This window comes from Coregonus clupeaformis, chromosome 10 (assembly GCF_020615455.1).
Source record: "Coregonus clupeaformis isolate EN_2021a chromosome 10, ASM2061545v1, whole genome shotgun sequence".
Lineage (NCBI taxonomy): Eukaryota > Metazoa > Chordata > Actinopteri > Salmoniformes > Salmonidae > Coregonus > Coregonus clupeaformis.
In genome coordinates, this window is record NC_059201.1 from 38,358,436 (window position 1) to 38,385,481 (window position 27,046).

The 27,046-nt window shown below is 43.4% G+C and overlaps 1 protein-coding gene across 4 annotated transcripts in view; it reads right to left on the reverse strand.

The window, feature by feature from the left end:
• Positions 1-5,160: 5,160 nt before the first annotated feature.
• LOC121575512 (receptor-type tyrosine-protein phosphatase alpha-like) overlaps positions 5,161-27,046 on the reverse strand; it is a 43,036-nt gene continuing 21,150 nt past the window's right edge. For 2 of the 4 annotated variants that reach the window (XM_041888661.1, XM_041888662.1), the window contains exons 3-23: positions 26,405-26,495; positions 25,235-25,666; positions 25,069-25,086; positions 21,157-21,259; positions 19,200-19,273; positions 18,205-18,341; positions 17,401-17,491; positions 16,961-17,037; positions 16,596-16,632; positions 16,245-16,342; positions 15,764-15,919; positions 15,244-15,410; positions 14,249-14,384; positions 13,784-13,933; positions 13,379-13,472; positions 13,132-13,208; positions 12,703-12,837; positions 11,852-11,977; positions 11,191-11,342; positions 10,897-11,032; positions 5,161-9,994 (exon numbers count right to left, since the gene is read on the reverse strand). In XM_041888661.1, coding sequence (XP_041744595.1) covers positions 9,920-9,994; positions 10,897-11,032; positions 11,191-11,342; positions 11,852-11,977; positions 12,703-12,837; positions 13,132-13,208; positions 13,379-13,472; positions 13,784-13,933; positions 14,249-14,384; positions 15,244-15,410; positions 15,764-15,919; positions 16,245-16,342; positions 16,596-16,632; positions 16,961-17,037; positions 17,401-17,491; positions 18,205-18,341; positions 19,200-19,273; positions 21,157-21,259; positions 25,069-25,086; positions 25,235-25,666; positions 26,405-26,495 — 2,562 coding nt within the window. In that variant the 3' untranslated portion in view covers positions 5,161-9,919. The remainder of the gene's footprint in view (positions 9,995-10,896; positions 11,033-11,190; positions 11,343-11,851; positions 11,978-12,702; positions 12,838-13,131; positions 13,209-13,378; positions 13,473-13,783; positions 13,934-14,248; positions 14,385-15,243; positions 15,411-15,763; positions 15,920-16,244; positions 16,343-16,595; positions 16,633-16,960; positions 17,038-17,400; positions 17,492-18,204; positions 18,342-19,199; positions 19,274-21,156; positions 21,260-25,068; positions 25,087-25,234; positions 25,667-26,404; positions 26,496-27,046) is intronic. The other 2 variants (XM_041888664.1, XM_041888663.1) reach the window with 2 other exon arrangements.

Sequence of the window (27,046 nt, forward strand, 5' to 3'; positions counted from 1 at the left end):
CCAGGGCAACTAAGGAGTGGCTCCGTAAGAAGCATCTCAAGGTCCTGGAGAGGCCTAGCCAGTCTCCAGACCTGAACCCAATAGAAAATATTTGGAGGGAGCTGAAAGTCCGTATTGCCCAGCGACAGCCCCGAAACCTGAAGGATCTGGAGAAGGTCTGTATGGAGGAGTCGGACAAAATCCCTGCTGCAGTGTGTGCAAACCTGGTCAAGACCTACAGGAAACGAATGATCTCTGTAATTGCAAACAAAGGTTTCTGTACCAAATATTAAGTTCTGCTTTTCTGATTTATCAAATACTTATGTCATGCAATAAAATGCAAATGAATTACTTAAAAATCATACAATGTGATTTTCTGGATTTTTGTTTTAGATTCCGTCTCTTACAGTTGAAGTGTAGCTATGATAAAAATTACAGACCTCTACATGCTTTGTAAGTAGGAAAACCTGCAAAATCGGCAGTGTATCAAATACTTGTTCTCCCCACTGTACACATATATGGGTAAAACTGTGGTTTACTATAAACAGCACGTTCACATATCTTCTCACCACATGGAACAATTCCATAGTCGACAAATGTCAACTGGACTGGTTCAGATTTTGTCAGTTGTGTTCTGATTTCAGAACTCATGAACCACAAAAACTGGGGAAACTAACAAAACCTCAGACTAATCAAGGTTGAACAAATTGAATCTTCAATGTTTCTCAACCTTGCTATAACATGGACTGGCTGTCACCAGCAATCTATGCTCCTTCCTTTACCAGGGACTGGCAAGCGGTTGTCCTTCCTGCTTTGGGGGCCACATAAAAGTACAACTATCACTTGAGAACTGACCTTATGTGTCATTTAGCTAACAGTATGTGGGACCAGTCAACAACATCCCAGGGATCAGTTTTGGTCTGCAGTCCGGGGGTTGAGGATCACTGACCTAGGCCAAATCCCATTTCCTCTGTATTTGCCCATGCTTAAAGTGGTGCCGTGGCCTGTCACACGGCCTCCAACACATTTGAGTGACCGCCAGGACACGGTGACCATGGGGACACCAGATGAGCAAACACGAGCACGATCAAACATGCCAGCCGCCACCATCACTCTCAATTCCGGTATGACAGGCCTTTTTGCTTGGGGGAAGGGGTATCAATTGGAAAGCTGCTAATTTTCATGTTTAAAATGCCTGGGGGGAGTTCCTATCGGGCGGTTGTTTAACAGTGTGTCTTCTCTCTGTAGACTTAGACAGAAATACTTGATCTGCTGACTGACACGTCGTTGCCAGCGCGAGAGGAGCGCAGGAAGCAAGAGGACATGATGACAGAGCGCTCACCGAGCCTTGCACGCCAAACCTTTCTGAGACGCGCCAACGGAACCGGAGAATCTGGGCCCGTATTGAAAAAACATGTTAGAGTAGGATGTATGATCAGTTGATCTAGGATCAGTTTAGCTTTTTAAACCATAATGAATAACAGGGGGGACCTGATACTTATTAGACTAGAGGTGTCAAACTCATTTTGCCCTGGGGGCCGCATTTGGTCTTCAACAAGGTCTGGAGGGCTGCACTGAAAATGGGTTATATTTCCTCACTGCCGAAAATTGCATCTATCGTTTCGGGAAATTTCGATACTCCCTGACTGTCTAGCTTTCATTTTGGTGATTATTAGCGAGCTGGACACAGTCAAGGATCTCTATGAATGTAGGTCCATTTTAATTTCTACACAGTTTCAATTTGGTTTTAGTCATTTTAAAGTAGGGTATATTGAGTTTGTTTGTTTGACCATGATTAGTTGGATCAGGTGTGTTGGTGAACAAAAGCCTGCACACCCAGTGGCCTTCCAGGTCCAGAATTCCACATCCCTGCATGAGTAGCTTCAATCAATTGCGTACTACAAGCTGTAGAATTTTGATCATGTATTATCTGGTTATGGATTAAAACAGGGATCTTCAACGTTTTCTTGCCTAGGGACCCCCGCCCAGGCATACCAGCGTACCCCATCATATGTTAGCAACATCTTTTTTCCTCCATGTCTTGTCTCATCTACTGAATAATAAATGGCAAGGACAGGTAACCAACATTTTATAATGAATAGATTTGGTTTATAGTTTAGCATTATTTTGACCTCCCCACATTATAATTGGAAGAAGTGTAAATTCTAACATAGTGTATTAGATAGAAAAGTAACTCCAAACACGTTCACTAATACTGTAGCAGCTGTTTAAACAAAGGTTAGCATTGTGTTAGTAAAAATGAATGTCCAAGTCAAGAAAGCTTGCCAGCAGCCAGCGGCACTTCTGACTGGTTTTCGTGGGTGTTTTTTCAAAGCCTATGTCAGATAATCCAGTGAGTGTAATTAGCTCCAATTAGTGTAATTTATTCAATATTAGGAGTTGAGAAATAAGGTTGACATCATTAGAAAGAAGATATTCCCCTTTTCTACTGAATGTCATTAAAATGTGGTTTATTCTGTTGTTGCTAGCGATATTCATAACATTGGAAATATATACAGTTGAAGTCGGAAGTTTAAATAATAAGGAGAAAGGGGGATGCTTAAATAAGTTTACATCCACTTAGGTTGGAGTCATTAAAACTTGTTTTTCAATCACTCCACACATTTCTTGATGACAAACTATAGTTTTGGCAAGTCGGTTAGGACATCTACTTTGTGCATGACAAAAGTCATTTTTCCAACAATTGTTTACAGATAGATTATTTCACTTATAATTCATTTCACTTATAATTCACTGTATCACAATTCCAGTGGGTCAGAAGTTTACATACACTAAGTTGACTGTGCCTTTAAACAGCTTGGAAACTTCCAGAAAAGGATGTCATGGCTTTAGAAGCTTCTGATAGGCTAATTGACATAATTTGAGTCAATTGGAGGTGTACTTGTGGATGTATTTCAAGGCCTACCTTCAAACTCAGTGCCTCTTTGCTTGACATCATGGGAAAATCAAAAGAAATCAGCCAAGACCTCAGAAAAGAAATTGTAGACCTCCATAAGTCTGGTTCATCCTTGGGAGCAATTTCCAAACGCCTGAAGGTACCACGTTCATCTGTACAAACAATAGTACGCAAGTATAAACACCATGGGACCACACAGCCGTCATACCGCTCAGGAAGGAGACGCGTTCTGTCTCCTAGAGATGAATGTACTTTGGTGCAAAAAGTGCAAATCAATCCCAGAACAACAGCAAAGGACCTTGTGAAGATGCTGGAGGAAACAGGTACAAAAGTATCTATATCCACAGTAAAATGAGTCCTATATTGACATAACCTGAAAGGCCGCTCAGCAAGGAAGAAGCCACTGCTCCAAAACTGCCATAAAAAAGCCAGACTACGGTTTGCAACTGCACATGGGGACAAAGATTGTACTTTTTGGAGAAATGTCCTCTGGTCTGATTAAACAAAAATAGAACTGTTTGGCCATAATGACCATCGTTATGGTTGGAGGAGAAAGGGGGATGCTTGCAAGCCGAAGAACACCATCCCAACCGTGAAGCACGGGGGTGGCAGCATCATGCTGTGGGGGTGCTTTGCTGCAGGAGGGACTGGTGCACTTCACAAAATAGATGGCATCATGAGGAAGGAAAATGATGTGGATATATTGAAGCAACATCTCAAGACATCAGTCAGGAAGTTAAAGCTTGGTCGCAAATGGGTCTTCCAAATGGACAATCACCCCAAGCATACTTCCAAAGTTGTGGCAAAATGGCTTAAGGACAACAAAGTCAAGGTATTGGAGTGGCCATCACAAAGCCCTGACCTCAATCATATAAAACATTTGTGGGCAGAACTGAAAAAGCATGTGCGAGCAAGGAGGCCTACAAACCTGACTCAGTTACACCAGCTCTGTCAGGAGGAATGGGCCAAAATTCACCCAACTTATTGTGGGAAGCTTGTGGAAGGCTACCCGAAACATTTGACCCAAGTTAAACAATTTAAAGGCAATGCTTCCAAATACTAATTGAGTGTATGTACACTTCTGACCCACTGGGAATGTGATGAAATAAATAAAAGCTTAAATAAATAATTATCTCTACTATTATTCTGACATTTCACATTTTTGAAATAAAGTGGTTATCCTAACTTTACTAGGATTAAATGTCAGGAATTGTGAAAACTGAATTTAAATGTATTTGGCTAAGGTGTATGTAAACTTCCGACTTCAACTGTAGGCCTCCTTGCTCGCACACAATTTTTCAGTTCTGCCCACAAATGTTCTATAGTAATGAGGTCAGGGCTTTGTGATGGTCACTCCAATTGACTCTAATGATGTCAATTAGCCTATAAGAAGCTTCTAACGCCATGACATCATTTTCTGGAATTTTCCAAGCTGTTTAAAAGGCACAGTCAACTTAGTGTATGTAAACTTATGACCCACTGGAATTGTGATACAGTGAATTTTAAGTGAAATAATCTGTCTGTAAACAATTGGTGGAAAAATTACTGGTGTCATGCACAAAGTAGAAGTCCTAACCGACTGGCCAAAATTATAGTTTGTTAACAAGAAATTTGTGGAGTGGTTGAAAAACATGTTTTAATGACTCCAACCTAAGTGTACCGACTTCAACTGTATATACAGTGGGGAGAACAAGTATTTGATGCACTGCCGATTTTGCAGGTTTTCCTACTTACAAAGCATGTAGAGGTCTGTAATTTGTATCATAGGTACGCTTCAACTGTGAGAGACGGAAACATTAAAAGTATAGACTGATCATGTCTTTGTCAGTGGGCAAACGTACAAAATCAGCAGGGGATCAAATACTTTTTTCCCTCACTGTATACTTGTCAGAACACACATTTTAATTTTCTGTTGCAAAACGTTTTGCTATGGTGTGCCCTACTGAACAGAATGCAGGTTTGAGGACTTGGTTAAATTGAAGATTACAGTATTTGTGTTTAATCTATGAAATGACCACTGAACTGCAGTAACTATTGTTACTACAGTTCCGTCAGTAACTATTGCAGACTGCACCAGATAATGCTGTGTAGTTAAAAAACAAATAACACAATATCAAGCACTTTATTAGGTTTGAACAGTATCTTGCTTTGAAAGGCCATTTGGCATTATATAATTATATCATATATATATAATTATATATACATATATTCAAATTTTTGAATAACAAAAAACACTATAAAATGAAACAAATGCAAATAAAAAATGTTTTTAAAAAAAGAAAATACAAATTAAAAATAGCCAAAACAAAAAAAGAAAACATTGAATACATTTCAAAATGGTCCCAGTACAGTTTTAACACAGATTTTCTGTTTTAAAAAAAAAGATAAAAGAAAAGAAAAAGCAAGGCAGCAGACAAAATGAAATATAAATTAAATTACCCTACAGTATGTACAGAAGGGAGTGGGGCAGCGACCGGTTATAAGGGAGACAAAACCGGCCCAAGGGGCAAAGAGAACGAGAGAGAGAGAAGGTGGAAGGAGTTAAGGGAAAGAGCGAGACATCTTTGGGCGTCTAAAACGGACAGCTAAACAGGCTCAGGAGAGGAGAGACACAGGTTTAGGGGTGGGAGAGACACAGGCTCAGGAGAGGAGAGACACAGGTTTAGGGGTGGGAGAGACACAGGTTTAGGGGTGGGAGAGACACAGGTTTAGGGGTGGGAGAGACACAGGTTTAGGGGTGGGAGAGACACAGGTTTAGGGGTGGGAGAGACACAGGTTTAGGGGTGGGAGAGACACAGGTTTAGGGGTGGGAGAGACACAGGTTTAGGGGTGGGAGAGACTGGTTGAACCCTATGAAGCCCCACTCCTCCAGTCTGTTTCGCTCTCGTTCTCAGTCTCTGGAGAAAGGTGTGCCCTGTTACTCAGACAGGGACATTCAAAATGCTCTACTGGGGCATTGTGTCACATTTCAATCTGCAGCTAACAGGGGTATGGAACAAGGGCCCAGACACACTGGGCTGTCCTCTGTAATAACCAGTAAACTATGTCTTTGTGATTGCAGTAACTCAGGGCAATGTATTATACCAACTATATTTGGTTAGGTGGAGGACCCAACGAGGGGCCACAATGAAGGAATAGTCAAGGGTCCAGCACTTCAGTGAAATGGAGTGAAGACGTAGCTGGAACACAAAACAATGGAATGGGGTTGAATTGGAATGGAACCCGGCGTTACAGCATGAAAGGGAGAATAAAGGCCCTGATCTTGGTCTCAGAGTTACAGCCAAGCGGCAGCAGAGGTGGTTTGTCGATAAAGTTCTATACGATGGCTCAGAGATAGTAGTGGGAAGTGGGCAAATATATGTACTAATCTGTAGGGTGATACTGGTTTACCAAGCTTCTATATACCAACACTCAACCAACTCACAGAGGGAGAGGTGCAGTGAACTTACTTACCATATAAATCAACCTGTGAGGCACTTTCTAGAGTGAAGCTTTAAGTCAATAGGGTTGGGTGTTGGCACAGTGTCATTGGGGACAGGTGATTATTACATTTGGCTAAACATTCAGACACAGCCAACTACAGACAGAGCCATAGAATGGAAGCAAGGTGGATAGAAACCGCAAACTTTGGTTCAAAAGAAGAGTAAAACCCTCCCACCTCTCCACGCACACAAACACCCACCCTGACGATTACAAAGATCCAACACATCCAAACATCCAGGAAGTAAAACAAAATGTAGCCAATCGTAAATCATGGGCACTTGTGATGCTTTGGAATAGAACGTGGTCTGAAATGACGATGACAGTTTAAGTGACTGGTCCAAATGAGACATCCAGTTTGAAGATCTCTACCTAGCTATTTATGTCCCATGGTTTAACCTAAGGGTCCCAGTCAGAACTAGAGGCCTAACTAGAGGCCGTAACCAGAGGCTTTTAAAAGGTCTCTCCAATGTTGACATTAGGGTTGCAAAATTCCTCAAAAACATTCTAAAAAGTCTGGTTGGAGGATTTCTGGAATCAGAAGGGAATAAGCTGCAAGGTAATCCTCCAAACTGGAATTCTTCAAAACAGGATAAAAAAAAGATATAAAAAGATTGCAACCCTAGTTGACGTCAAGTAATTTCCTATCTAAGGGCCATGTTACCCGTCTGGCCTTCGTATCATTGGTTTAGTCATTTCAAGGGCTTTTTTGGTGCAACTAGCACAAGCTTTTTGAACAATCAACAATAACTCAACAAGTTCTCAATAACGGTGCGTTTTTTGTGTGCAGAATTTCAGGGACTATTTCTAATTCAATGATCACGTGATTGAAGCACATCGACAGAGTTGGATTGTGCTCCTTCCTTTCTGCTTATAAAAATATATTAAAAGGGAGAAGCCAAACCGATCTATTACCAACTCATGAACAATGGGGGTTGTGCGCGGTGCAGGCATTTGTCTACACACTGTGGGCTGTCCCAATGACAAAAACAATGCTGAACCTCTATGCCTGGACAAACAGGGCCATCTGCATATAAGACAATGAGTTTGGTATCACTAGGCCTGGCAGATCTTCATTGCTCTCTAGGATACCTGTCAACTCCACAGAACAATGGAGGAACTAGGATCAAAATGGAGGCTCTCACAATTGACCAATAATCCCTGATCACAATTGACAGCTAAAACCTCATGTCGGTCACCCCTAATTCACTCATACCAGGGTTAACACCTTGGTTCATGGGGAAGGGGGTGGGAATCATACATATCATACGACCTGCCCCCTACACACTATTACTATTTATTACAATCATTTGGGGCCAAGTGGTAGCTGTGATTGGCTAATGGACCAGGGGCAGGGGCAATTCCATTTGCACTCAACCAACTAAGTAGACAAATTGAAATTCTATTCATACATTGAGAGAACCTGTATGGGAAAACCCCCCAACTGGCAATTTCAAGTCATTTCCTGAGTTGACCGAGATGAGATGGAATTGACCTCGACCTTGTTGCTAGCTAATTGACATCATTTATATTTCATTACAATCGCAACTAAAGACGGCGGCCTCATCCACAAACCCATAGCGTGTGTTTCTAACCAAGCTGTCCTTGTAGGCAGCCATTTTGAATAAAAAAAAAAAAATCACTGCAAACATTCCATGTCACACGTTTCAACAATAAAAGTAACAATGCATCCATTTGGGGTGGGAGTATCAAAGCAACAGCATTAAAGTATAAAAAAATTGCTCAGTATTAGTCATAAAACACTAACAGCACAGTATTGAGGTGCCACAACAGATTGTGAAACGTTCTAAATGTTGCAGATAGAAATATATTGAATAGAGCTGACAATTCCCTACGACAAACAATCAAATATGTTCTACACAATACATTTCTATCGGAACGTTCTATAACATTTCATCATCCTGAACAGGCCCCAGTTGAAAAACAGAGAGGGATGTCTTCACATTTTGACGCCATCTTCTTAAACAACCTATACCGAAAATAAATATATGCAATAGAGTACAAGTAAATAGAATAATAAGTGAATAATAGATAGGAAATGTTTTCCCCCATTCTAATTGTAAGCAATTAAATATATGAATACATAACCATTTCCATGATATAACAAAATGATAGGAAATCACAGTAATTGCATGGTTACTATATTTTATCCATAATCTTATGTAGTTTTAGAAATGGAAATTCTGAAATAATCATTTTATTATGGCAACATTCGGGCGTCATACTCATTATCATTATGCATAGGCTATTTTGAATGCATTGTTGGCCAAATCTTCAACACGCTCATTACATTTAAATATATTTACGTTTGATATTTGATTTATTTTCGGTATGGGCAACTTCAACTTCCATAAACGTTCTACACACATTGAATCCACTGTGACGGCGAGCATGTGAAGGTCCACCTAAACTACATTGTTTTCTATGTCCTTGAACACAAATGCAGCAAAGCCACAATGTCTAGGACTGTGTGTGAGAGATTTGGCTTGCGACGGCCTAGGCCTGCCTCGCAGATGGAGAGATGCTCCTGGGAGGAAAAGTGGCCTCTAGGTTCAGATCTAGGATCAGCCTGCCCTCCCCAAATCCTATCCTTAACTATGAGAGGGGGAAACTCAAAACTGACCCAAGACCAGTGTCTAGGGGCAACTTCAACCTTCACCTGAGGAGACTGTTTGGCACATGGCTCCCTTTTAAAACACACACATACACCGTGTGTTTGTGCCCTGAGAAAATCAGTGGCTCTGGGGTGCTATGCTCTTGTGTAACGGTGAGTTCAGCAAATGCCATGGCTCCTTGACCTCTGTGTGAACTTTGAACTCAAAGGAAAACTAGTGGAAAGGGTTTGGATCATGTGATTGGCTAAGCCATCGTGGCCAATTCTGGATGTGCTCCTGGCCAGCTGTAACGTGTTTGTGTGTGTGCGTGCGTACAGATTAATTCTGATTGGCTGTGTAAATCCATTCCTCTGACGATGACCTATCAGCTTTTAGCTTCAGCCTGAATCAGATAAAGTCTCAAGTCACTCAACCGCAAAAAACTAAAGAGAACACAAAGAAACCCCTAACACCATTTCCTCGACTCTCGATTTGACATACACCTCTAAAGCATCTGATTTACTTATTTAATATATATACCAATAAAAAGCATTATGTCACCCAAAAAATACAGCCAAACTTAAACTGTATCTAAAAACAAACCCCCAAAATGTGACAGGGTAAGTACGGTATATGTACATTGGGTGGATTGGGGAGTGTCTGGATGTGGAGGGGGATAGGGACAAGGGGCCATATAAACATGCTCAATATTACAAAATATTCTAGAAGGCATCTCTGATATTCACTCCCTCCGGTACACTGCAGCGCTGCACTTGGCTCTGTCACAAAACTTCCATTCCCTTTTCCTCTGTGCACGCAGGCTGTCCAGTCATCTAAGCCGTGAACAGTTTGTTTCTTTCCGTCTGGTATGTGTGGGTTTGGTGTGTGTTTATGACTGTGTATGGATGTCCGTCCCCTGTGTGGGTCCCTACTTGAAGTTGGCGTAGTCAGAAAAGGCTTCGATATACTCCTGGACCACTTTGTAGCAGAACTCATACTGCTCCTAAACACAAGAGAGCGAGAGAGAGAGAGCAAGAGAACATCACAATGATGAGTATAAAAGATACTAAAGTATTCAACAAAGATCAATTCATTTGCCCAAACTGAATTGGAGAACTCTTTGAAGTTGCCGAAAAAGTTGTGTTTCCAATGCTGTCCAAAAAGACAGAGAAAACAGTGGCAGGGAGCCTAGCGGTTAAGAGCGTTGCCCCATTAACCGAAAGGTTGATAGTTTGAATCCCTGAGCCGACTAGGTGAAAAATCTGTCGGTGTGCCCTTGAGCAAGGCACTTAACCCTAATTGCTCCTGTATGTCGCTCTGGATAAGAGCGTCTGCTAAATTACTAAAATGTAGAAATGTAAATGTAAATTAACTCAAGCACACACACACACACACAAACAACGTCTTATTTGGCGGTGATCACCTATTAAGAAGAAAGAAGAGATGGAGGAAAAACAAGAAAACGTGGATAGAGGGAGTCTGACTAGGTGAGCCAAGAGCTCATTGAGGAGTTTATACTAGCTTACATAAGTTTACATCTGTTGTTGACAACACACATGGTATGCTAGAATCTAAGCAGCACCATTTTCACAATACTTTCCACATTATTCACATAGGGTGACATTTAGCGCGAGGATTTTGGCAGTGAGTTAAATAACTGTAATAACAAAAAGACAGGAAGGCATATTATTGAATGCAAGTTCCTAAGCTTGCAACTCTTAATTATATCACATGCATCCCTTGCATTGCACAGTTGGCCAAACTCATGTTGAAAAATTACATCATAACACATATCATTAAAGAAAGATGTATAATTACATTGCGCAGCAGATTATAATGAGCTTTACAGTATTGTTCAAAATTCTCTTTTGTGTGATGAAAATGACGCTCATAGTGTGCCCTCACCAGTGTCTGCACCATGTGGGGTCTCTGCAGCCGGAGGCTCTTGACAGTCTGGAAGACGTCCAGGATGGCCTCAGCCTTCACCCGCTCCAGGACCGTGCTCAGGGCACAGAAGGTCCCCGTCCTCCCCGCGCCCGCACTGACACACACACAGAGATAGAGGTTAGACGCACGCACGCGCACCCACAAAATATGATAAATGGCACATGCTACTGAGTTGGACTGGGTTGGATGTTAGGTTACAAATTTCAGTAAAATATTGACTCGAACATTGTTAAAACGTTAGGTGAAGGTTACCTGCAGTGGACAGTGATGGGGTGGTTGCCAGATTGTTGCTGCTGCTTCTGGACCGCAGCGATGATGTGGATCATCCCCTTCCCGTCGCTGGGGATGCCCACCTCTGGCCAGCCATGAAAATGGAACTGCCTCACCGCACGAGCCTTGTTCTCCTAAAGAGAGAGAGCGAGTGAGAGAGAGAGAGAGTAAGAGAGAGAGTAAGAGAGAGAGAGAGAGTAAGAGTGAGAGTAAGAGAGAGAGAGAGTGAGAGAGAGTAAGAGTAAGAGAGAGAGAGAGAGAGAGAGAGAGTAAGAGAGAGAGAGAGTAAGAGAGAGAGAGAGTAAGAGAGAGAGAGAGGTGAGAGAGAGAGAGAGAGAAAGAGAGTAAGAGAGAGAGAGAGAGAGAGAGAGAGAGAGAGAGAGAGTAAGAGAGAGAGAGAGAGAGAGAGAGAGAGAGAGAGAGAGAGAGAGAGAGAGAGAGAGAGAGAGAGAGAGAGAGAGAGAGAGAGAGAGAGAGAGAGTGAGAGAGAGAGAGCAAGGACACACAACCACACTCTGAAGGCACACAGAAGTGACAATTCAAATCTAGTTGACCTTGGCTTGATGTGTGTGTGTAGACGGTGTTTTGAATGGGTTATGTTGACTACTATAGTTTTTTCCCCAGAGGCGGCCTCTGTCCTCACCCGGTTGTTGGTGACCAGGAGGTCTCGAACAGTGTAGCTCTCACTCTCCTCCTCCCTCTTCAGCTCGATGGAGATGTCACCACACACCATCACCCCATCACTGGGCCAGTACTGGGCACACTTCTCCTACAGGAAGAGAGCAGGGGATGGCGAGAGCGGGAGGTAGAGAGAGGGAGAGACAGACAGAGAGCGAGACAGCGAAACATGGGAGATAGAGCAAGGCAGAGAGAGAGAGAGAGACAGATGGAGAGAAAGAGAGACAGACAGACGGAGAGATAAAGAGAGAGAGACAGAGTAAGTGAAGCTCCTTCATTTCCCAGGCTCATGGCACTGTGCATTCATCTCTAGGAAGTAGTTAAACTAGCAGAGAATGATCTTCTAATCATAAGACAGAACCAGGAAATTGACTAATAAGAGGACTTTCCTATTCCAATCATTGTTTTCTCTACTTCTCCTCTTTTATAAACTGGGTGGTTCGAGCCCTGAATGCTGATTGGCTGACAGCCGTGGTATACCACGGGTATGACAAAGCATTTATTTTTACTGCTCTAACTACGTCGGTAACCAGTTTATAATAGCAATAAGGCACCTCAGAGTTTGTGGTTTATGGCCTTGGGCCTTAATGCTTAATTATAACATACTTTACTGGCATGGCATGACTGGGCTGAGAGTAAAATGTCAATTTCTCTACTCCCTCCATCCCTCTTCACCTGTCCTCTCTCCATCTCTCTACTCCCTCTGTACCTGTCCTCTCTCCATCTCTCTACTCCCTCTGTACCTGTCCTCTCTCCATCTCTCTACTCCCTCCCTCCGTACCTGTCCTCTCTCCATCTCTCTCCCTCCCTCCGTACCTGTCCTCTCTCCTCCAGCTCAGTGAGCATGACTATGGAGCAGCTCCTCCACTCCCAGATCATCCTCCAGAAGTCTTCGATGGTGTGCTGCAGCGGGCCCTGGCTGGCCATGTACGAGTCCTTCTGACGGTAGCCCTGGACCAGACACACAGGTCAGCTTAGGCACATGAAACCATACACACACACACACACACCTCCACAACAACCATTGTAGGAGCCATTTCAGCCTGTATCTGGCTCATCTGATGAGTTGCGTAACCTTCCCAGACTCTCGCCAAGGGTCTCTACCTCCACTATCACTTCAAGACAGGCTTCTCCTTAAATTCAACCTACATGTGAATACTTACTTGTATTGGTGCTAAAGTTCTGTCCATTTGTCTAATTTTAAAAACCCTCAAGACCCGTAACGCAGTGTGACTGTCTACTCACGTCAATGAAGGAGGCGTTGACATAGTCTGTGCTCTCCTCCCCTCTCTTGACTGGGATGATCACTCTGTTGAACTCATCTACGAGACACCCACAAACAGGTTACATTACACAGAGTTCTGTGGTCGACTTTTTTTAACATTAGATTGCGATAATCTGCTACGCTAAAGCCTAGGCATTAGCTCGGGGAGCTAACACAAGTCTTCAGGTCTCAGTCGAGGTTACTGGAACAGTAGAAGCCGTCACTCACATGGGATGATCTGGAGAACTCGGTTCTTCTTCATGTTAGCCGGCAGGTTGCCAGTCCTCATCTTGTCGTTCTGGATCTTGATGGAGGTCAGCTTCTGTGTGGGGAGACAAAACCACAGGCTTAGCTCTAAGAGACTTGAAAAAATTACTCAAGGGAAAAAATGCTCTCAAGTCAACTGCTACTGCAACGGTTTAAACCTGAATCATATTCATAAGTGCACACCGTAGCAAAACATTTTGCAACAGCAAACAAAAACGACAATTTCTTATTGGACATGTTCGGGTAGTCCCTTCCGGTTTCAATCAATTTTCTTCCGTTTGAGTCAAATAGACGTGCTATGGTCAAATTGATTGATTTAGCTTGGACTTTTGGGACTATTCCATTACACCAGGCAAACTAAATCACCTTGAACTCGGCTTCCATGCCCCCACAGCCGGCGGCGGCGGCGGGGGCGTAGAGCTTGGCCAGGTGGGACTCCAGGGAAGTCACCTCCAGCTCTGTGTCTCCGTACAGGTAGTGCTCCAGCATAGCCTGGAAGATGAACACGTACTGCATCTGTGGGGAGAGGGAGGGGGAAGGAGGGCGAGAGAGAGGAGAGAGAGAGAGAGAGAAATCATTAGACTTTTAGTATACTTGCGATGCTCATATTACACATCCACAAGTGGTGTCAGAAGAGAACACCACATGAACGGGTAATACCCACACACACTTAAAGCTCCCAATTTGAGACTTGAGTGGAAACTGGTTTATATAATTCATACATTATAATGCTGTGAGTGTGTGGTCTTATTCAAGTCAGGATAATGTTGTGGTCTTATTGCAGTCTGAGTAATGTTGTGGTTAGCTCTTATTGCGGTCAGTACGACTTACGTCTGTCTGGACCATTTGGCAGCGCTGGGCTCTGATGCGCGTGACGAAGCCAAAGACGTCCACCTTTCTCTCGGTGTTCATCATATCCAACATGGCGTCTATCACTATGAAGGTCCCTGTCCTCCCCACTCCCGCACTGAAACACAGTCCGACACACAGACCGACACACAGACCGACAGACAGACCGACACACAGACCGACACACAGTCCGACACACAGTCCGACAGACAGACCGACACACAGACCGACACACAGTCCGACACACAGTCCGACACACAGTCCGACACACAGTCCGACACACAGACCGACACACAGTCCGACACACAGTCCGACACACAGTCCGACACACAGTCCGACACACAGTCCGACACACAGTCCGACACACAGTCCGACACACAGTCCGACACACAGTCCGACACACAGTCCGACAGACAGACCGACACACAGACCGACACACAGACCGACACACAGACCGACACACAGTCCGACACACAGTCCGACACACAGTCCGACACACAGTCCGACACACAGTCCGACACACAGTCCGACAGACAGACCGAAACACAGACCGACACACAGACCGACACACAGTCCCGACACACAGACCGACACACAGTCCGACACACAGTCCGACACACAGTCCGACACACAGTCCGACACAGTCCGACACACAGTCCGACACACAGTCCGACACACAGTCCGACACACAGTCCGACACACAGTCCGACACACAGTCCGACACACAGTCCGACACACAGTCCGACACACAGTCCGACACACAGTCCGACACACAGTCCGACACACACACACAGAGGTAGAAAGAGAGAGAGAGCGTGAGTCAGAATCTAACACGCACAGAAAGATAGTTTGTAGTGTGTGCCTGAACGTGGGTTGTGTTAGCCCACCAAGCTTAAGACTAGGGATTAGCTTGGCATCTAGGCATCAGCGAACTACCTCCGCTGCCACCAATAACACACACGCACACACACACTGACCTGCAGTGGACCACGATGGGGCCGGCGTACTGGGGGTTGCAGGTCTTGACCTTCTTGAGGAACTTAAGCATGCCGATGGGTGTGAAGGGAACGCCAAAGTCTGGCCAGCTGGTGAAGTGGAACTGGGTCACCAGCCGCTGGGGCTTCTTACCCCCCACATCCCCCACCTAGAGAGAGCGGGAGTGGGGAGAGGGATGTAGAGAAGGAGGGGGAACGGTAGAGACAGAGACACCATTAGTCGGACTGTTTTGGAGTATCAGCTTAATGCTATTTTCACCTTCACTTTTTCTCTCTCACAGTCTCACAAACGTTGCCATCAGTGTACCAAACATATAGAGACCTGCTACGAGTGTTGTTCATTTGAGAATGCTTGGCGTCTGTAGGCAGGAGAACAGAGGACAAACGAGGAGGAGGGAGGAGAGAGGAAAAGAGGAGAGAGGAAAAGAGAAGGAGAGAGGAAAAGAGAAGGAGGGAGGAGAGAGAAGGAGAGAGGAAAAAAAGAAGGGAACGCCAGGGTTACCTGTTGGATGCAGAACTTGCGGATGGTGTAGTCCACCAGCACCATCATGTCTTCCACAGAGACCCGGATGTTGCCGTAGGTCCAGCAGCCCTGGTCCGGCCAGTACTGGGCACACTTACACTGAGACACACAGAGAGATTGCCGCTGTATGGATTTCTTTCAAATGAAAAGAAACAAACACTCATAGTCGTACACTCATACATTCACGTTGGAAATTTGACATGCTGAACATACCCCATCATCTTCATATAGCATCTACTACGAAAGACTTAGCAGGGGTCTTTTCAGGAGTGTGCAATGTTACAGAACGGTTCAGATAGAAATGTATTTCGTAGAACATATATTATAAATGCCTTTAACTGTTAAATAGGCAGTCGTGTTAGCTCTTAGGACATTTCTATCTGCAACACATTCTGAACGTTTCACCTTCCTGAACACATCCCAGTTCTCACCCCTCCCCCTCTTTCTCCTCCTCCCCTACCTCTTTTCTCTCCTTCAGGTTGGTCACCATGACGATGGTGGCTGTGTTCTGTTCCCAGATCATTCTCCAGAAGTCGTTCACAGTCTCCTCCTTTGGCCCTGAGAGAGACAGAAGAGATATATTATCATCCACTGGATATTATCATCATTGATTAAATACAATCCTGTATGCTTGCTTTGGCAATGTATTATGATGTCATATTACGATGCCAACAAAGCTCATCGGATTGAATGGAACCGAGAGATGGGGCACGTTGGAAACCAGGGCTACGTAGTGCACTAAATATGGGATAGGGTGCCATTTGGGATGCATGACATAAGCCAATCCCAGCGGCTAGAATAGCCTCCTTACCTTGAGCTGCAATGAACTTGTTCTTCTCTTGGTACCCCTGTGAACAAGAGGAAGACAGAAAAGGAAGAGGGTGAGAAAAAAGTTTTGTTTGAACGCTGAATCCGTTTAATGACCGTGTCTTGCATTGTTAGGTAATGTTCTGATGTATCGTCCATATTTCTCTACTTTCTGATGTATTGATGTTGTTTCAACTTCATGCGCATTGAGAGTTGGACATGCGTTCTACCTAACCTTTATTTATCCAGGGAGTCCCATTGAGGTCAAAAGACCTCTGACAAGGGAGCACTTGCCAAGGGTTAGCAAAAAAAATAAAAAAAATAAAACACAGCTTGTCATTGATGTCCATGGCTTGTGGTGTCACTCACGTTGATGAAGGACGCATTGATGAAATCAGAGTCTGGAACTCCCTCTAGAGACGACAGATGCACCCTGGAGTGATCATCTGAAACACAAAAACAGAACCTTGATTAGATTGAATAGCAAGCCTGTGTTTTAAAGGAGCTACATGTAACATTAACATTTACATCTAGCGCCAAATGTCAAATACATACCGATAGTAGCAAAGGAATAGAAATCCACGAGTGTAAAACATACTTTGTAGAACGCCACTTAATGCTGCTAATTAGCACTTTTACAGAAACTAGCCAGTCTAGCTGTTGTTGAATTACGATTTGTTCTTGTTCGCAACGTTGACGTCGTCTTTCCAACTGATGTTTTTTGGACTACGATAAGGTAAGAAGCAGTTCTATGCCATGTTAGGTATTTCGAAACAGAATCAGGGTTTAGCTCTACGTTGGGGACTCACATGGCAGGATGTTGACGTATCGGTTCTTCTCCTTGTTCTCCTCCTTAGAGGCCGCGTCGCATGCCGCCTGGATGGGACACACCGGCAGCGCCTGGACACACAGACGGGTAACATTTATCTTAGCTGAGTGATGCATGTTCCTATTGGTGTGTCCCTAGAGTGATATTCTTCTATCCAATTCCACCCTTGGTGGAAACGAGGAAAAAGCTAATAAGGAAAGGAAGCTAAGGGAAATGGAATTAGGAAGTATTGGCACACAGCTAATAGGCTCTGTGTAGGGGAGTATCACGCCAATCAGTAGCTAGAATCACACGCAGAGCATTCTAGTTGCAACTACTACCCGCCCATTGTCCTGACAGGGCCATAGATGACTGAAATGTGTGTAAGGTGTGTGTATATGTATGTAAGTACATGTGAATGGGCAAGACAAAAGATTTAAGTGCCTTTGAACGGGGTATGGTAGTAGGTGCCAGGCGCACCGGTTTGAGTGTGTCAAGAACTGCAACGCTGCTGGGTTTTTCATGCTCAACAGCTTCCTGTGTGTATCAAGAATGGTCCACCACCCAAAGGACATCCAGCCAACTTGACACAACTGTGGGAAGCATTCGAGTCAACATGGCCAGCATCCCTGTGGAACGCTTTCGACACCTTGTAGAGTCCATACCCTGACGAATTGAGGCTGTTGAGGGCAAAAAGAAGGTGTTCCTAATGTTTGGTATACTCCGTGTATATAATTGTGTGTGTGTGTGTACAGTATGTGTGTGTATATAGATCGATATTTGTGTGTGTGCGCGGACTCCATACGTTGAACTCCTCCCGGAAGAGCTTGTTGTCGTCAGCCATGCGACGATTCATCTCCTCCTCCAGCTTGTCGACAACAAGGGGCGGGTACTTCCTGTTGGTACTGGGCGAGCGGGCCAATAGCGGCACACTCTGGAGCTCTGGAAAAGCAGGAAGGGAGGGAAGTAATGGGATGGGAAAGATATGTGGTGATTGAGGCCCACAGGGGATGGCGGGGAGGGGAGAGAGAGAGAGAAAACCTTATTGTTGAGACACTGACAACAATAAATTGTATGAAAACAATGATTTTTATATAGATAGATAGATAGATACACATATACACAAAGTATACATAAACAATTGTTACAGTAATAAACAATTACAAAACGTTATGTTGTAACAGCCAGAGTGACAAATTCACCAACCAATGATTATAAACTAAATTAATGAACTATAGAAAATACGCTATATTATGTTAAATATGTTATACATTAAACATTAGATTCTAATCTACACATGCAACTTCGCCAAACTGACTGTGTTTGTTAATAAAAGCCCACAAGGGGGCGCCATAAACCAATCCAACACTGCTAATGAGCCACAATTCATCATATGGAACAACTGCATAGGCCAAGAATCAGTGAATATGACAACATTACCCGTAAATGATCACAAAACCAATGTGATTTTATCTCAACACAGAACAATGGAGAAAGTCCCGGAAAATGGCTCCCAAGTGGGTCTAAGGCACTGCATCTCAGTGCTAGAGGCGTCACTATAGGCCCTGGTTCAATTCCAGGCTGTATCTCAATCCGGCCGTGATTGGGAGTCCCATAGGGCGGCGCACAATTGGCTCAGCGTCGTCCGGGTTTGGCCGGGGTAGGCCGTCATTGTAAATAAGAATTCTTAACTGACTTGTCTAGTTAAATAAAAGTTAAATAAAATAAAAAATGTACGACCACAGACAAAACATGCGTGTTCACACACACATGCGTATACACACACACACACACGGTTACCTGTATCATCTGATCTACCGTTAGTCAGCCTGAAGGAGTTGGAATGGCTGCCGGCCTGCTTGTACTTCTTAAACCTGTCAATCACACACGACACACACATGAATACATACACCTCCTTCAGAAAGTATACACACCCCTTGACTTTTTCCACATTTTGTTGCGTTACAAAGTGGGATTAAAATGGATTTGTCCTTTTTTGTCAACGATCTACACAAAATACACTGTTATGTCAAAATGGAAGAGATTTGCTACTTTTTGTGAATTCATGTAAAACAAAACACTAATATATTGTGATTAGATAAGTATTCAACCCCAATCCCCCACCCAATGTCATCTTGTTAAGCAACTACAGTGTATATTTGGCCTTGTGTTTTAGGTAATTGTCCTGCTGAATTTGTCTCCCAGTGTCTGTTGGAAAGCAGACTGAACCATGTTTTCCTCTAGGATTTTGCCTGTGCTTAGCTGTAGTCTGTTTCTTTTTATCCTAAAACTCCCTAGTCCTTGCTGATGACAAGTATACCCATAACATGATACAGCCACCACCATGCATGAAAATATGAAGAGTGGTCCTCAGTGATGTGTTGGATTTACCCCAAACATAACACTTTGTATTCAAGACAAAAAGTTAATTTCTTTGCCAATTTTTTTGCAGTATTACTTTAGTGCCTTATTGCAAACAATATTTTTTTTAAATTCTGGACAGGCTTCCTTCTTTTCACTCTGTCATTTATGTTAGTATTGTGGAGTAACTACAATGTTGTTAACCCATCCTCTGTCATTTCCTATCACAGCCATTAAACTCTGTAACTGTTTTAATGTCACCATTGGCCTGCCTCATGGTGAAATCCCTGAGTGGTTTCCTTCCTCACCGGCAACGGAGTTAAAAAGGACTCTTGTATCTTTAGTTTTTTTCTACCAATAGGTTCTTTGCGAACCATTGTAAAACCTCCCTGGTCTTTGTGCTTGAATCTGTGCTTAAAATTCACTGTGCGACTGAGGTTCCTTACAGATAATTGTATGTGTTGGGTACAGAGATGCAGTAGTCACTTAAAAATCATGTTAAACACTATTATTGCACACAGAGTGAGACCCTGCAACTTTTTACTCCTGAACTTATTTAGGCTTGCCATAACAAAAGGGTTGAATACTTAGACTCAAGACATTTTAGCTTTGTAAACATAAACATTTCTAAAAACATAATTCAACTTTGACATTATGGGGTATTTTGTGTAGATCATTGACACAAAATCTCAATTTAATCAATTTAAATTCAGGCTGTAATAAGTCAAGGGGTGTGAACACTTTCTGAAAGCAATGTAAATCCAGAATATCACCCACACACAGTCACACACACCCGTCCATTGCCATGGTAACAACTATAACACTTGGTTCATCAACAGTGGCCTCTATAGGGTGTTTGTGTATGAAAGAACACAAGCAAACCATTTCCTGCTCTGCGCTTTTACAATGTGTAATGAATTGTGTGAGTAGGTGTGGGTGTACGAGATCGTTAGCGTTTTACACGGGTCTCATATCTGACTATTGTATAGCTCTATTTCAAAGATAATCGTGCCTGCAACCATACTTTTCTTTTTAGTTTACAAACGCTTCCCTGAGACATGAAGCTGAAGCCGCGACTGTGGGGGAGAAAACCAGGGTGTATTCATTATGGTACACCATAGCAAAATGCAGTAATACTTTTTGCAACGAAAACTAATGTTTATTGGAAGTTCAGGAAGCCCCTCCCAGTTTCAGTCCGTTTTCTTCTATTTGGTGCCTGATGAACACGATCCAGGGACGAGTTTCCGCTGAACCACACAGGCCAAGTACTACCTCAACTCCAATAAGAGAACAGACTTTTGGTTCAGTTACAAAAAGTTTTGCTACGGCGTGCACTACTGAACACAACCCAGATGAGTGGTGTGGGTGGTTTCTGCCTGAGAGGGACATGACTGACCTGAGCATATAGAGGATGATGATGATGAAGACGATGACGAGCAGGGATGACAGAGCCACCATCACCGCAATGATGGGCGTGTCATCTGATTGCGTATCTTGGTCTGAGAGAATGGGGGGGGAAGAGACAGAATTTAACAACATTCTCTAACATTTTGAGTAAAAGTTCGATTTAGCATTTGATTGAGCCTGTTTCGAGTGCCAAATGCAGTTTGGGTTGGCACCATTGGATCCATTGCACCAGGCAAGCTCGATCAAGCGCACAAATCAGCTTAAGTATTTGAAAGAAAACCAATACTATTCAATACTGTTAATAGTTAACTGTATGCATTAGACAGGCTATATGAAACTGTTCGCTGACTTCTACACTGATTACAGGAGCTCCTAAGTAAGGACATCTTGGTAACAGTTTTTTGGACAGCTTTGTCATTAGTTTTGCATAACATTTTCATAATAATGACAGAATAGACGCCATTATTTTACATTTTAGTCATTTTAGCAGATGCTCTTATCCAGAGCGACTTAGTTAGTGAGTGCATACATTTTTCATACTGGCCCCCCGTGGGAATCGAACCTACAACCCTGGCGTTGCAAGCGCCATGCTCTACCAACTGAGCTACAGGAGGGCCTGCTCTATATCCGTTGTTATAGAGCAGAAAGAGTCATCACGACACAAACAATGAGGCTTTACAGAAGCAGAGGGGTTAACCAAATACACGAGGACCAGTCATATATTGTATATACTCTAGATTAGAATATAAACTATCGATATATAGTCTTTCTCAATCCATGCAACGTAATATGATGTATTATATACCATTTAGCAGACTTTGAATAAAAGCGTCAGCGACCGATTGTGATCCCAGTGGGAATCGAACCCTCAAATCTGGCATTGTGTGCACTATGCCACCCTTACCAACTGAGCCAAACAGGGCCACATTTGATTTCACGTTGGTGAGACTATGCTATCTTGGTAATGCAGTTTGGAACGTTCAGCTAACAATGTTCAGTGTTCTCTGTGGTACAATGTACACATTGAATGGTGAGGCACCACGTTGGTAGGAAGGTAAGTGAAACTGATGAGGAGTAGAGGAGGAGGACTATTCGGCCCATTCCAATTCAACGGCTCATACTGTGAGATGATGCAGGGCTTGAATACTGCGTGTGTTCGACAAGCCAGTTCAATTATTGGCACGTCGCTGCCACGACTGCTTATGACTTACGGTGCCTTCAGAAAGTAGTCAAACCCCTTGACTTTTTCCAAATGTTGTTGTGTTACAGCCTGAATTTAAAATGGAATACATTTAGTTTTTGTGTCACTGGCCTACACACAATACCCCATAATGTCAAAGTGGAATTATGTTTTTATAAATGAATAAAAATGAAAAGTTGAAATGTCTTGAGTCGATACGTATTCAACCCCTTTGTTATGGCAACCCTAAATAAGTTCAGGAGTAAAAATGTGCTTAACAAGTCACATAATAAGTTGCATGGACTCACTCTGTGTGCTATAACATATTTTTGAATGACTACCTCATCGCTGTACCCCACACATACAATTATATGTATGGTCCCGTTCCAGCTCACATACAATTATATGTATGGTCCCGTTCCAGCTCACATACAATTATATGTATGGTCCCGTTCCAGCTCACATACAATTATATGTATGGTCCCGTTCCAGCTCACATACAATTATATGTATGGTCCCGTTCCAGCTCACATACAATTATATGTATGGTCCCGTTCCAGCTCACATACAATTATATGTATGGTCCCGTTCCAGCTCACATACAATTATATGTATGGTCCCGTTCCAGCTCACATACAATTATATGTATGGTCCCGTTCCAGCTCACACAAGCAAAGGCTTGTGCAAGGCTACTTACTTACTACCTCATCTCTGTACCCCACATACACTACATTACCAAAAGTATGTGGACACCTGCTCATCTTACATCTCATTCCACAAACATAGGCATTAATATGGAGTTAATGGTCCCCATTTTCACAATAACAGCCTCCACTCTTCTGGGAAGGCTTTCCACTAGATGTTGGAACATTGCTGCGGGGACTTGCTTCCATTCATCCACAAGAGCATTAGTGAGGTCCGGCATTGATGTTGGGCGATTAGGCCTGGCTCGCAGTCGGGGTTCCAATTCATCCCAAAGGTGTTTGATGGGGTTGATGTCAGGGCTCTGTGTAGGCCAGTCAAGTTCTTCCACACCAGTCTCGACAAACCATTTCTGTATGGACCTCGCTTTGTGCATGGGGGCATTGTCATGCTGAAACAGGAATGGGCCTTCCCCAAACTGCTGCCACAAAGTTAGAAGCACAGAATCGTCTAGAATGTCATTGTATGCTGTAGCGTTAATATTTCCCTTCACTGGAACTAAGGGGCCTAGCCCGAACCATGAAAAACAGCCCAGACCATTATTCCTCCTACACCAAACTTTACAGTTGGCACTATGCATTCGGGCAGGTAGCGTTCTCCTGCCATCCGCCAAACCCAGAATCGTCCTTCGGACTGCCAGATGGTAAAGCATGATTCATCACTCCAGAGAACACGTTTCCACTGCTCCAGAGTCCAATGGCAGAGAGCTTTACACCACTCCAGCCAACGCTTGGCATTGCTCACGGTGATTTTAGGCTTGTGTGCCATTGCTCGGCGGTCCCGTTCTGTGAGCTTGTGTGGCCTACCACTTCGCGGCTGAGCTGTTGTTGCTCCTAGATGTTTCCACTTCACAATAACATCACTTACAATTGACCGGGGCAGCTCTAGCAGGGCAGAAATTTGACGAACTGACTTGTTGGAAAGGTGGCAACCTATGACGGTGCCACATTGAACGTCACTGAGCTCTTCAGAAAGGCCATTCTACTGCCAATGTTTGTCTATGGCTGTGTGCTCGATTTTATACACCTGTCAGCAACAGGTGTGGCTGAAATAGCCGAATCCACTCATTTGAAGGTGTGTCCACATACTTTTGTATATATAGTGTATAATTATCTGAAGGTCCCTCAGTCGAGCAGTGAATTTCAAACACAGATTAATTCGCAAAGAAGGGGAAAACTGAGGATCGATCAACAACATTGTAGTTACTCCACAATACTAACCTAATTGACAGAGTGAAAAGGAAGCCTGTACAGAATAAAAATATTACAAAACATGCATCCTGTTTGCAATAAGGCGCTAAAGTAATACTGCAAAAAATGTGGCTAAGAAATTAACTTTATGTCCTGAATACCAAGCGTTAGGTTTGGGGCAAATCCAACACAAAACATCACTGAGTACCACTCTTCATATTTTCAAGCATGGTGGTGGCTGCATCATGTTATGGGTATGCTTGTCATCGGCAAGGACTAGGGAGTTTTTTAGGATAAAAAGAAACGGAATAGTTGCTTACAAAGATGACATTGAATGTTACAGTTTTGACTTAAATAGACTTGAAAATCTATGGCAAGACTTGAAAATGGCTGTTTAGCAATGTTCAACAACCATCTTAACAGAACTTGAAGAATTTAAAAAAGAATAATGTGCAAATATTGCACAATCCGAAGTTCTTAGAGACTTACCCAGAAAGACTGGGTAAGTCAAAGGTGATTCTAACATGTATTGACTCAGGGGTGTGAATACGTATGTAAATTAGATATTTCTGTAATTAATTTTCCATACATTTGCAAACATTTCTAAAATCATGTTTTCACTTTGTCATTATGGAGTATTGTGTGTAGAAGGGTGAGATAATTATTTATTTTTTTATCCATTTTGAATTCAGGCTGTAACAACAAAATGTGGAATAAGTCAAGGGGTATAAATACTTTCTGAAGGCACTGTATGTTGTGCTCATCTTAGCTGTATGACCATTCTGCATGACGTTGTAACTCGAGACCACACACACACACACAGTCTTACCTGTGTCGTCTTCTCCACCTGAGGAGGGTAAAACAAGAGTACCATTACTATCCAACATAAAAAACAACATCCTACACCCCACACACACAGCACTGACCTGCTCGCCTTTCACTCTCACAAGCACACACAAAAACACTCAATAAAACACAGATACAGACACACACACCTGTAGTAGTGGCACCACTCGTGTCGGCCGACGCCGCATCCACTGTAGGTTCTGTGGCGGTCTCAAGCGGGGGATCTGTGTGACTGTCCAAGGACGTTGTCTCCGGAGCAGAGGGTGTGGTCCCATTCTCCCCTCCCCCTCCCTGACTGACCGTGGTCGGAGCAGGGGGTGGTTGTGGGTCGGCGGTTGCCCCCATGGACACTTGGGGGGCTTTGGTTGGGCCAGGGGGTGGTGGATTGGGGGCGGGCGCAGGGGTGGCACTGGGGCCTGCAGTCATAATGACCCGCTCCACAGTGCTGGTTGTTGTCAGGGTCGTCACGGCAGCCGTGGGGGCTGCGGTTGTTGGAAGGGTGGTGGTGGTTGTTGCCACGGGAACATTGTGGAGGGTGGTGGCTGGAGGGTCCGCGGGTTTGGCAGTGGGGACTGGACCTTCTACGAGAGAGATACAGTTTATCTAGGCCACGGATTCTCAAACTTTTTGGGTCCTGGGACCCCTTTTGTGATAGCTAATTCATCGGGGACCCCCTCATAATCAGAACATAACTTCAGTGAGATAAGAATAGCATACAAGGAGTTTCACTATGACTTTGGCAGTGCATGGACAGACAAACCAAGTCTCTGGCCCTGGGAAGGAACATTTTAAAGGCCTGCCTCTTCGAGAAAATGTTGACATTTTCAAGTTAATTTTCTGCAATTCTACACATTTTGTCGTGGGGCAGAGAGAACTTTGCAGTTTTAAAGTTTAAATTACAATGCATTTTTTGTTGAAAAAATTATAATTGGTGGAGTACTGTGGATACCAATATCCCCATTTTGCCCAGGGTTAAGAACATAAATTGTAGATTAATAATATTACATTGTATTACACACTCTAAACTTATTCCACAGATCCCCTGGACAAAATTAGTTGAATCTGTTAGTAATATTTATTTATATAAAAAAACATTCTATATAATTGTGTTATATTTAGAGATCTGGCCGCGGACCCCCTGGCGTACCTCCGTGACCCCACTTTGAGAAACCCTGATGTTTGAGTTGAGTAATTTATGCCTCAACTGCAACTTCATTGGAGTTGCAGTGATACAAACAAGTATTTTACAATACACATGTCAAAATGGTGTCAGCGGTAGGATCCAGCTGTTCAGGTGATGTCATGTGGGTCCTCCTTACCTGTGGGGATGAGAGGTGGTCCCTGGGCTGAGACGGAGACCCAGAGGGCCACACTGAGCAGCAGGAGCAGGGGACACACACCCATACTGCCCTGGGAGAACGGGGACACATGCCTTACTGACAACCCAAAAATTACCCTTTCACAGTGCAACTGGTTATGATTGGATTATCAATTCAGATGTGTTGTAACTGGAGGCCCAATCCTTGGTGATCACTTTTAGATGTGGGTACATGTTTTCTTAGGATTAACATTTTTGTACAAGAAAATATAAGAGTCTTAAATGCATTGACTATAGGGTAAATCCATTTGAATTCAATCAGAATTCAATCAGTTTAAAAAACAGGGTTGTCAAACTTTGATAATTGCTGGATAAAAAAAATAAAAATGCAAGAAATAATAAAATAGTTTGACAACACTGTTTGTAAGCTATTCAATTATATTAAATCTCAACCATTTATCTTTTCCAGTGATGTCTCATGGTATGGTGGGGTATGCAAAATGGGTCAAGTTTGAGCACGTCTATCTCCTGAATGTTTTGGCATTCAATTCGAAAAAGTCACTTTGATTACTTCTTCCATGGGCAAACATCAAATCAAATTGTGTTTGCCACATGCGCCAAATACAACAGGTGTAGACCTTAC